At 39.3% G+C, this 12,571-nt stretch overlaps 1 protein-coding gene across 1 annotated transcript in view; it reads left to right on the top strand.

Moving 5' to 3' along the window:
- Positions 1-12,571, top strand: part of LOC308616537 (dual specificity protein kinase CLK4) — a 63,737-nt gene that overhangs the window by 39,165 nt on the left and 12,001 nt on the right. The window contains exons 1-3 of the mRNA XM_081232835.1: positions 6,300-6,456; positions 7,224-7,290; positions 11,471-11,783. Of these exons, the coding sequence (XP_081088961.1) occupies positions 6,354-6,456; positions 7,224-7,290; positions 11,471-11,783 (483 nt within the window). The 5' untranslated portion in view covers positions 6,300-6,353. Of the gene's footprint in view, positions 6,457-7,223; positions 7,291-11,470; positions 11,784-12,571 lie in introns of the transcript that reaches the window.

Below are 12,571 nucleotides of genomic sequence, written 5' to 3'. Positions count from 1 at the left end.
ATATCACCTTGAAAAGTGCTTTTTTTTTTTTTTTCCTTTGGCATTTTATTTTATTTATTTATTTTTTAAATTTATTTATTTATTTATTTATTTATTTATTTATAGCTGTGTTGGGTCTTCGTTTCTGTGTGAGGGCTTTCTCTAGTTGTGGCAAGCGGGGGCCATTCTTCATTGCGGCGCGTGGGCCTCTATCGCGGCCTCTCTTGTTGTGGAGCACAGGCTCCAGACGCGCAGGCTCAGTAGTTGTGCCTCACGGGCCCAGTTGCTCCGCGGCATGTGGGATCTTCCCAGACCAGGGCTCGAACCTGTGTCCCCTGCATTGGCAGGCATATTCTCAACCACTGCACCACCAGGGAAGCCCGAAAAGTGCTTTTTTTAAGACGAACTCCTTTGATCTTGCTGAAAGATGAACTCAGCCTGGTTTCCCTAATGACTAAGTAAAGTAAGTTGCTTTGTACTTTGCTGTATGAGTTGAAGCAGCCAGTAGAATGGGTTAAACACAAGAGCTTTGGAGCAAGTAAGTCCTGAGATTCAATCTCAGTTCTGGTACTTGATAACTTGACTGCAAGCAAGTAAACAATGATCACTTTACAGTGTTGTTTAGATTATTAAATGAGATCATGTATACAAAGTAGTTAGCACATCATGAGTATTTAATTGATAGCTAAAAACACAAAAAAAAATCTAATTAAATACAGATTGGTAATTATCAGTAATAGCAACTTAGAAATTATAAACCCATAAAGGTTTATACCTTTGTAAAGATTTCTCCATATAGCTGACAACCTTTTGTTAAATGTAATTTACACAACAATTTAGACTTTTACTCTGGAACTCTGCTTTCAGAGATGACTGTTTCCTATGTCTGAAGTTAAACTTGTAGAATATCTGTGCTAGAATATATGATAAGAATATTCCTCTGGTTGCTCTTCAAAGCTAAGATTTTCTTTATATATGGTTTAACTTAAGGTGTTCTTAGACATACTTGTTCTTGTGTTGAGATGAAGTTACCAGATTAGACAGTTTTTCTGGTGTTAGTAGTAGATTCTGAGAAATTAGACAGACTCTTTATTAAGTCCTCTGACACAAGGTATTCATTTTCCAGGTAACTGACTTAATAGAAAGGGTTAAGGTGCCAGGTAAGATTATTAAGCCAACTGGCCCAGGGATTCTGGGAGTAAATTTCAACCTTTGATTTAATCCAACTTAACCCAACTGAGCAAAACAACCAAAAGCAGCTTCCATAAACAACCTACAAATATGTACTGGGTTGTAGCCACTGAGATACCAAAGATAATATAAATCAGGTCCTTGTCTCCAGTCAAAGCACATAAGCCACAGAGAGTAAATAGGAGCACCATACATGTCGACCTCCTCCTGATCATGACACACTTTCAAATATTAGACCTTAATATTTAAGTGGCAGACAAACTTAAATATTCAAAATGACACTAAAATAAGATAGCAGCAACTACAAAGCAGACTCCACTACTGGGTAACGTTGTTTTGTGATGTCTATAAATCCCTCTGTAGGGGGCCTTTCCACTTGGCTGTCTTTTAACTTTATATTGTTGTTTGAGCAAAACTGTGCACTGTCCTGACCACATTCTCTTTTAGCCTCACAAGACAAAGATCCTTCATGCGCCAGGAAAAAAGGGGAACTTTTCTTTGCTGCCAGCTTAATTTATGCCTCTGTATGCCTCAAGCTGTCCCACTTTACCTCACAAGATGGCCCAGTCTACTCAGATAAACATTCCAACTGATAGATGTCCCTGAAATAGTAGGTGTAATCAATTGTAGAACCAATACATTTCACACTATGGGCAAAATTGGTCATCATATTTTGGTGGTTCCAGGCACACCAGTGTGCCTTGGCCAACTGATTAAGGACCTCATCTCTAACCAGAGTAGTCAAGAGCAGGGAGATGGGTGGGAACTCATGCAGTCAGAGATAGCATCTTAGAGACAGACCTCAAAGGATGGGTAAGATTTACAATTGTAGATGCATAAATGGTGGCTATTTCAGGTGAGGAGAATAACGTCTGTTTCATTCTACAGCATAAAGAATTTTCACTTCCAATTTTCCAATTATCTTTTCAACTTCACTTCTTCACTTCTTAACATGGGGTACAATCTCCATAACAATTCAGTTTATCCAAAGTAGGTGGCACAAGTTTTCTACAATATTAGATCATGAAATGACAGGGCCCTCCTTTCACCTAACAAGGTACAAGGTACAAACCCACATGTTATTGGATTTATGCCTGCAAGAGTCCAACCGTGCCCTCCCAAATCTGATTTCTGACTTTCTCTTTTATCCATCGAATGTTTGTCAGAACACAAAATCCCCTTGACACTTTTCAGGACCAACCCTACCTGACTCCTTCCCAGCATTTGTCACTGTCAGCCTTTCCCTCATTTAAACCCTTCTCTCACTTACTCTGACACCAAACTCTTGGTTCTCCTCTCCTGCTGATCATTCCTTCTCAGGCTCTTTTCCTCTGTCCCTTAAGTGCTCCCCAGGGCTCAGATTTTGGCCCTCTTCTCTCTTCTCACTCTACACGCTCACAACGGGAAACTGTCTGGGGATCCTTAGAACTGCGAAATACCTTATTTGAGGTAAGCAAGCCCCTTAACGGGGCTCACTAGCTCTCAGACATTACTCTGCATTGGTTAAATAAAACTGACTCACAGGAATAAATAATGGGGAAAAGTTTGTTAGGGAAACTTCCAGCTACCGAATCTGCCCAGGAGGCAGGGACCACAACAGGAAAAATTTTGTAAGGAGTCTCAACTGAAACTTTTTTTTGTTGTTTTTATTAGGAACACAGGCCTTAAAAAGATAAGCACCTCTGAGCTTGTTTCCTAAGACATCTTATTTATCAGAATCCATTTTTAGACAGGACGTTCCAAGCGGGCTGGACTACACAATCGCGTTCACTGAGCTAACCCCAGCACCAGCCTGGGCCTAGCACCGAGCCGGTTTGGGGTTTGTCTATTGCGCGGTGGCTCTGCCTGCAGTTCAGCCGTGGTGCGGCCCACTGGGGCGGGAGAGCAGGAAACGGAGCCACGGTTGGCTCTGCTGAGAGGTGCTGCATTCAGAATAACTCCTGGAGTAGCAGCAGACACGTGCCACAGGCTTAAGGCGTCTCCTCCCGACTTCACCCAGGTTCTCCCGCAACGAAAACAATCTAAGGAGTCGCCTCAACCACTGCACATCTCGGGGCGGGGACTGCTCCGCCCGCGCAGCAGCGTGGGGGAGGGCCGGGTGCGGCCCTGACGTCACACTGGGCCCCGCCCCTTAGGGGAGGGGCGGAAGCGCGGGAGCTCTGTTACGCAGGCGCCTTCGTCCTATATAAGTGGCGCTAGAGGCCGACCGTGGGGTTTTGGGGAGGTGGTTTTGCTGCCATTTTGTAGGGTGTTTGTTGCAGCGACAGGGAGAGAAGACGGCGGTTTGGTGACAGTTATTGGCCAAAGGGCCTTTTGCTTTTGCGGAGGTAAGGGTTCGGATAGGGTGTTCTGGGCTGGGCGGTTTCCCAGTCTTTTAGGTCTCGAAAGCCAGGTGTCGGAAAAACGACGGGATTCGGGGCCTCGGCGACCGGGGTTTCTTCGGGGCACAGCTCTGCTCGTGGCATTTGAAACCTAAAGTTGCCCCGGTGTCATGGTAGATTTAAAATCCTAGGGCGGAAAGGCCTCGGCTCTGCCGCTGACTCGTCTCAGAGAGGCCGGGCCACTCATATCACGGCTCCTTAGGCCCGTGACTCGTCCCGCCGATCAGAGTGAGACCCTGCGAGAGCCTCCTGGGGCAAGTGCTGTCCTAGATCAAGGCTTACTCTGGGTCCCTGGCCTCGGCCGTTTGTAGCATTCTGGGATTTTCCGAGGTCAGACTTCTGCCTCTGAGTGCGCCAAAGGCCCTGGCCAGGTGCCCTGGTGGAGAGGCAGGGGGTGGGGACTGGGCGTCCGAGGAACTGCTAGTTTGCGAGTCCAGGTGGTGGAATTTAGCTCGTGCTTGTGAGAGGTCAATACGGAGAGGCTCATCCTTTGTGCGAACTGTTTTTTTCCTAAAGTGGAGCATAGTATTGTTGCATCAGATGTGCATTTCTGATGCTTTTGGATCACCCTGTCCTTGATTACTTAAGTAACCGTGAAATGCTTATACTATTCTTAGGAAACAGCGCTCCAAACTGACCACGTCAACCACCTGGTCTTATTTTATAGGTATCTTTGTATGATTGTGCTCCATACATACACCCACAGGCTTCTTGTTATCCATTACATACAGTACTCTTGGAGCCATCTAATCATAACTTTAACCTATATAGATATTTTTATATAGATAACGTCAAATTGTTGGGTAATATAGGGTGTTAAAGGGCAGTAGAGAATCAGGTTTCTAAGATGGATATAAACATCTGATGTTTATTGTATCTGATGTTTTTATTGAAGGATGTCCGATGATTCTAACATGTAGGATTCTTTGTTAATAAGAAATAGTGTGATAATTCTAGATAGTTTTTCTTTTTTTTGTATGCGAAGGAACCTAATCTGTATAACCTGGATCTGGGATTCTTCTCTTGGCCTCCTGAGAAAATATTTCTGAACAGTAGTGGTGGTGGGGGAGGGGGGACGGCTTCCTATTAGCTGAATTAAATTTAAAGTAATGAACTTGGCTAGAGAAATAAAAACCTTTGGCTCTCCCAAGATGCTTATTTTAATATTTGCATATTGATAACTGTGGTTATTTAAGAATTCTGCCTTGGTGAGCTAGTTATGGCCTACTGATAGTAGAAGGAAAAAAACAAAACTGAAGCAGACACACGTGTTTTGCAAAAAATGCATTATAATAATCATAGTAATAAACCTCAGTCATCAGATGTTGTAATTTTGCTTGCTATGATTTAAGAATGCTTGACTAAACAATTTTAAAGAGTTCCTATGTGGTTAAAATATAATTTGGGTAATTGAAGGGTTAGAAGAATTCCACTAGAAATATAATTTTTTTTGATGGCTTTTCTGATGGTCTTTTGGCTCAGGTTAATTTGTAATGTCATTTATTTCAGTTTTCCATATTCAAATGACTATGTAAATCAGAATGCTCACTTATCAATTTCCAGTGAGAACCCTGACTAGAGTTTTAGGATTTTTGTTGGACCTAAGAATCAACAAGAGAAGTGAGTTAAAAGATCTAAATATTTGGTGGCTTCGGTCCCTGATGGCATGATACCTATATTTTCTTAGGGAATACCTCCCAGGAGATGCCTCATTTTAAAGTCTTTTAATTCATTTGAAATCTTTTAAATTTTTTACTTGAATTTGTTTGCTTGTTACTGAGTCATTTGGGCTAACTGAAGGAGGTTAACTAAGTTGGTTTTGCTCCATTTTACCTGTTTTCAGCTCCTTGCTGAGTTGTGAACCTCACCCTCTTCAACAGTTTGGACATCACTGTTAAAAACTTAACTGCTTTGTGAAAGAATTAAGATGGGAAGAGGCAGATAGGGATGACATTGTTAGAACACAGATCCTGATCCTGAATGGAACCTGTGAGGATGTAGATGGAGTCAAGGAATTGTCACAATTATCTGATTTCAGTGTGACCCTATTCATCCTTATAGGTTCATTTCTTTAGTCACCCCAGATCTACAACAAATATGTTTAATTTTAAGAATGGTTGCAGGATGATCTGAAAATAAACAGTCATCTCCTATATTCTATCCCTAAGTGTTTCTCTGACTTCAGTTATTTGTATCACAGTATTTCAACAAAGCTGCATGACACTTGTGATATTTGTTTTAAATTAGTTCACATTTAAAGTTAACATCAATAACTGAATAATTTGATTATATCAATAACTTAAGAGATTAGTAATAATTTACCATAGAAAGAAGGTAATGATAAAAATAAAACCAAAAAAGTTATTAATTTCTAGCTAGATATTGTTGTCTACTGAAGGCTGTAAGCCTGAATCCTGACTCTTTTTTTTAAAATGGCAGTTAGCAAGTGTTAGTTGAAGATATGCACCAAGCTGAGAATTTATCCAGAAGAATGGAAAGAAAATGTATTAAGGTCTCACAGTGTTATCATTTAGTACTAGGTGTGTATGCCACTTAGAATCATCTGACATACCAGTGGGATAGTGCCTCCATGCCTTGGGAACCATTACCTATGAAGATTTTAGAACCTGTAGGACCCCATGTGCTGGGGTTTTTCTATTTAATTAATATTAATGTGAAATATTTTATTTACTAAATATAACCATCTGTAAATTCCACAACTCACTTTTCATTTCCATTAACAGATGAGGCATTCCAAAAGAACTCACTGCCCTGACTGGGATAACAGAGAAAGCTGGGGACATGAAAGCTACAGTGGAAGTCACAAACGGAAAAGGAGATCCCACAGTAGTACACAAGAGAACAGACATTGTAAACCACATCACCAGCTTAAAGAATCTTATTGGTAAATTACACTTGAACTAGTACCATTTTAACACTAATAGTTTTAATGACTTGTCATTAGCTTATATAGCTTTCCTCTGTCAGATTGTTTTATAAATCAGTCAACAAATACTCATTCAGAAAATATTTACTGAGTGCCTATTATATGCTAGACACTGCTGTGAATAGAACAGAGTTCCTACTCTCACATATCTGTGTCCATTTGGGAGCTGTAGGGGACAGTTGATGGAGTCCCAGCTGCCAGTAATATAGTTGTGGGAAATGAGACACACAAAAGTTAAGTAAGTGATTAAAGGACCAGTGAGTGCCTTTAACTTGTATGTAGTAGGGAGAGCTGTACATTGGGGCACTTATTTAGGGTTCCACAAATGAGAGCTAATGAAGGGTGGGGAAGAGTTCATCCAGATGAGAAAAATAGTATGTGGTGTGTGAGAATGTTAAAGTGTGTTGGGGATTAGTTGCTTATACTGTATTCTACAGGTTATATTTGTAGATAAGGCCAGTGGATATGTTTGGGATTTTTAGAAGCTTGGCTGTTGTAAGAAGGGCCTCAATAAAAATTTCCAATGGCATGTGTCCTGTTCTGTTGTATTCTTAGCAGTGTAAAATTTGGAGGTACTACGTTTATATAGAATTGAAGGAATTTTTCAAGTTCCTAAATGATTAAACAAAGCCTAGGTGAATAGAGTTTCTTTCATTCTGTCCTCCGTTAATTTCCCTTTCTCATTTGTTTTTGTTGGTTCCATGTTTTCTCCTTGTTTTGTGCAGATGTTCCACTGGGACTGTTTGCCAGATTGCTTTCTAAATTAGCCAACTGGGGTTACTTTAAAAAACAGTATGCAATTTTTTTCCTTCTCCATGCCAAAACAGACTTGTTCTGTAAAACAGTGAGCTTGTTGTTAATCAGTGCAGACTAATCATTCTTCACACACTATCATACAGAGGGAAGAGGGAGAATCTATGCCAGGATTTCAATGACCTGAGCTAATTAATGTATTATACAAGAATATCTGTACCCTATATTAAGATAACTACAAAATACTCTGTAAGGCTTAACATATAGTACTAACCATTCATGGATTTATTATGCATTGTATGTGTCGAAAGGAAGTGATATGAATGATGAACAGTTATTCATATTCATAGTTAACCACATAAAGATGATACTGAGTCAGTGCAATAACCACTAGGCCAATAGTTTCTTCTTTGATATTGGCACCAGAGATGTCTGGTGGTAATTGCTTTCCATAATCTGGAGTAATCTAATAGTCTTTTTTAAGATTCAAAACTTTATGAGTGTTTTTTGTAAAATTATTGGAAAAAAATGAAAACTACAGAAGCATATAAAGAAGGTACTCTTGGTAGGATGCTAGTCCCCCATTTGGATGTAAAGTTATTTCTTATTATTTCTTCTGAAAAATATCTTTGTATACAGATCTTTGCCTCTGAATATTTCCTGAAAATAGGTTCTAAGAAGGGACAGTTTCAAGTTAAAGGGTGTGAACTCTTATAAGGCTCTTGCTACATACTCACATATTTTTCCACATATTTTTCTAGAAAGTTTGTACCAAGTTACACTCCCTATGACATGCTGTCACCAGTCTTGCCTATTTTGAAATACCAAGAATAGTGTTTTCTTTTCATTTGAATTTTTAAATTTCTGCTGAATTTGTCCTCTGTCATGTGCTTATTGAACACTTGAATTTTTTTTTTTTTTTTTTTTTTTGCTGTACGTGGGCCTCTCACTGTTGTGGCCTCTCCCGTTGCGGAGCACAGGCTCCGGACGCGCAGGCTCAACGGCCATGGCTCACGGGCCCAACCGCTCCGCGGCATGTGGGATCTTCCCAGACCGGGGCACGAACCCGTGTCCCCTGCATCGGCAGGCGGACTCTCAACCACTGCGCCACCAGGGAAGCCCTTGAATTTTTTTTAATTGAAGTCTAGTTGATTGTGAACATTATTTTTGTATTCTTAGCCTATTTTTTCTATTAAAGTATATTTTTCTTATGATTTATCAGCACTTTTATTGTATATCAATTATCTTACCTTTTTTCCTACATATTTCAGAGTGTCTTTTCTTTCTGATTTGTAAGTAGCCTGTGAATTGCTCCCTTCCTACAGACTTAATCAATTAATTCTACACAGGAAGACTGATGTGGCTGTGAACACTGTGAACACATTTTATATCCTTAAATGTCTTGTTGTAACATAGAGTATCAAGCCTTAAACCAGTGATTCTCAAACTTTAGTGTGAATAGAATCACTTTGGAGGTATGTTTAAAATGCATATTACCAGATTATTCAGTGAGTCTGACCTGGGGTCCAGGGATCTTCATTTTTAAAAATTCAGTATTTCGATATTGTTGATAAACAGACCACCCTTTGAGAAACACTGTTTTAAGCCCTTTAGCCTGGCATGCAAGATTTTGGATGATCTGTTCCCAGCTTATTTATTTGCCTATGTTCCCCTATGTGAAAATTGCTCTTGCTGAAATTGTCTACTTACTATTTCCTAAGTAACATGTAGACAAACTCATCTCTAAACCATTCTGGTTAAAAGTACTCTAATAATGTAAGATGTAATATGCCATTTTTCTTTCCTGGCACTTCTTCTACTTCCTACTTTGTCCAAATCCTGATGTCCCTATAAGATGCAACTCTTCCCTTCTTTTTCACGAAATCTTCCCTGACCATTTTAAGCATTTTTAGTTTTTTCTCCTAAGCACTCATATCCAGGCTTTCAGCATTTCCTGCATTGTTGAGTTTTGTTTTATTTTTGTGTGAGTAATCTCAAATTGAACAGTTATTTGTTGGCAGGGATTTTGCCTCATATTTTTTATCTTCCACAGGACCTGTGTGGAAATAAAAACGAAAGCCCATAGCCTCATTAGTCTTGGCTGTTTTAAAGAACTACAGTGAAATATTCACTGGACATTCAGTGAATATTTTTAGAAATTCAATCAGTCTGTTCATCCTGTTCACTCTGTCCATATAGCCTTTGTAATTCTGTAGACTTTGTTTATATAAGCTCTAAGCCTTGGTTGTTGTAGGTTGAAGAGGTCCTCATCTTTTTAGTTTATCCTCATAGTATTACTTCACTCCATGTTTGTTATTCTATAGATTATTTATGGATTATCAGCAGCTCTAATTTCATGCACTAGTCCAGCTAAGGATTATTAGTGTTAGAGTTTTCTGATACATTTTAGACTTTTATGGGAAGGATGCCTTACAGAATTAAACAGATGCCCTTTATAGTATGGTAATTTCTAGTTTGACGTATTGTAGATCTCTCCCTTAACGGTTCCAAGCAACTCATCAGATCCCTGACTTAGACCCAGATTTAGACCCTAATATCCTGAGTTGTTTCTCCAATGGCTAGAACTTAAGGCTGACACTGGGAAAAGGGGGTTTCTGCATCTCCCCAGCCTGGATTTGATGCCAGCCCTGTTGAGTAGCAGTTTTAGAGATGCTTCTCCTTTATTTTTGCGTAAACCAGCCTCCTGAGAAAAAAGAATGACAACATATTCTGGGAAAAAGAACGAGGTTAGTGAGGGCAGTCTAGTTAACATCTGTCACTCCATTGCTTGTCAGGATTATTTTAGCTGGTGTGTCTGACTGGGCAGGTGTCCCCTCTCTCCCTCAGTGCTCCACGTGCATCCCTCTTGAAGCTTCACGAAACTGGGTCAGTTGACTCTGTCTTTTTCTTTCCATCAAATCAAGGCTGCTTAACTGGAATCCATTGACTTCCTGAGGTCCATGATATCTGAAATTCCTTGCCAAGTTTTGTTTACGCATTTGTGCATTTCTTAGGGGAGAGGGTCCATACCTCTCAATTAGATTTTCAAAGGGATCTGTAGATTCAGCAGTTAAGCACCATGGGGCTTACCTGGTGGCACAGTGGTTGACAGTCCGCCTGCTGATGCAGGGGACGTGGGTTCGTGCCCCGGTCCGGGAGCATCCCACATGCCTCGGAGCGGCTAGGCCCATGAGCCATGGCTGCTGGGCCTGCGCATCCAGAGCCTGTGCTCCGCAACGGGAGAGGCCACAACAGTGAGAGGCCCGCGTACTGCAAAAAAAATAAAAAATAAAAAAAAAGAAATTAAGCACTATGGCACCAGATGATGTTGTTTTCCCTGAATTCTTGTTTATTTCACAAGCAGGAGTGACAGGAAATTCAAAATGCAAAGGGAAGTAGGGGGTTGGGAAATCCTAAGCAAGCAATTACAAGAACCTTTTCTCATTTGAGGGGGATATATTTTAGATATTTTTGGCACATGAAGCTGCCTTCAAAAACTGTGTTGTCTATTTCTCAGAAAGATACAGGAAGCTCGAAATAGAGGAGAGGAGATGGAATAGGTGGTGTGTATAATAATACTGGCACATACAATAGGATTTAGAATGTGCTCTACAACCATGGCAAATCGTTTTCCTTCTAGGGATCTCAGTGTAGTCATCTGTAAAATGAAAGGCCTGAAATATATTTAAGATTCCTTTTAGCTCTAATACACCTTTCGTGAAAGAACTGTGTGCCAGAGATACCTAACTTACATTAAGAAGGAAAGGAATCCTGTTTTGCCTACCTCATGTTGTGTGTGGCTCTGCAAAAAGGAAGAGAGCTTAGTTACAGATGCATATATCATAAGACTGATGAATTTCAGAAGAGCAGTTTTGTGAATTTTTGGTCTTAACTTTCACCAGAAGGTAAAGGGACACTTAATCAAGTAAACACTGAATATGTTGAATGATTTGACCCAAGGTTTGTTCCTTCATAGCAGTATATATTAATAGAGATATATGTACCCATTTGCTTGTTGGTTAAAGTAAAATTATTTAAGTTTTGTGAGTTAAATATAAATTCTAATTCATCAATTTGTATTTTTTTCTTTTATTGAGTTAGCTGTTGAAACCAGGAATTCTTGAGAGAATGTTTTATTTTAACCACGTTAAAATGTGGTTAAACGTTAAAGCGTTCTAGAATGAAGAGAGTAATTTTAAATCCTTTAATGTGTTTGCAGTCATTATTTAGAAGCAAGGTTCTTGAATGAGAGATATTATCGGGACCGGAGATACATTGATGAATACAGAAATGACTACTGCAAAAGATATGTTCCTAACATTGATGAATACAGAAATGACTACTGCAAAAGATACGTTCCTAACATTGATGAATACAGAAATGACTACTGCAAAAGATATGTTCCTAGACGTTATCACAGAGACGTTGAAAGCAGTTATCGAATCCACTGCAGTAAATCTTCAGTCCGAAGCTGGAGAAGCAGTCCTAAAAGGAAGCGTAATAGACACTGTTCAAGTAATCAGTCACGTTCGGTATGATTGATTTTGTTTTTATTTTGGGTGGATACTTATTTGTGTGTAAAAGCTCTTACTGAGCCAGTAAGTTTGAAAAAGTTTATAATACTATATGAATATAATTGTGTTTATATTACTTGAATCCTTAAAGGAAACTTCCAGATTCTTACAACTAATCTGCATTTATTAGTTAGTCCTCATTTGCCCACATTTACTCATTTTCTGCAGACCAGATCATGAGTTTCTTGATTTTAATGTTAAAAATATTTTTTATCTTTTATAACATAATCATACGAAAAGATGAAGCACCCATCTTTTCTTTCATCTTAAACATTTTTTACTTTAAAAGAAACCCCTTTCCCAGTACTTGGAGACAAATGTAGAAAGTTGCACTGGCGGATACTTACCCTGTGTATAGCACAATCTGCAATTAGTTCCATTGGAGTTCTGAAAGTGGGTGCTGAAGGGGAAATTATTGTCCAGAATGCCTGCCCTTTTTTTTTTTTACACTCATGAATCTTCACTTGTTTGCAGTAAACTATGAATTATTATTTTCCTCCCCAAGTTTTCTTCAGTAGAACTATCATTGATTAGATCGAACATTGACATTAGCCTTTATTTTCCGCTTTTATTTTAATCAAGTATGTTTAAAAATATTGCTAAGTATCAATTTGAGCTAATCTTGACATTTTAAAACATTTTCCTGACAAACTAGACATCTCAACTCACAGCATAGGCTATTTTATAACGAGATTAATAGATCATGACATTGCATTCTTTAAATTTCAGACTTCAATTAAGTCAGT

The sequence above is a fragment of the Mesoplodon bidens genome (assembly GCF_964165515.1).
Source record: "Mesoplodon bidens genome assembly, chromosome: 4".
Lineage (NCBI taxonomy): Eukaryota > Metazoa > Chordata > Mammalia > Artiodactyla > Ziphiidae > Mesoplodon > Mesoplodon bidens.
Note: the sequence above shows the minus strand (reverse complement) of the source record. Positions and strands in the feature narration are given on the sequence as shown.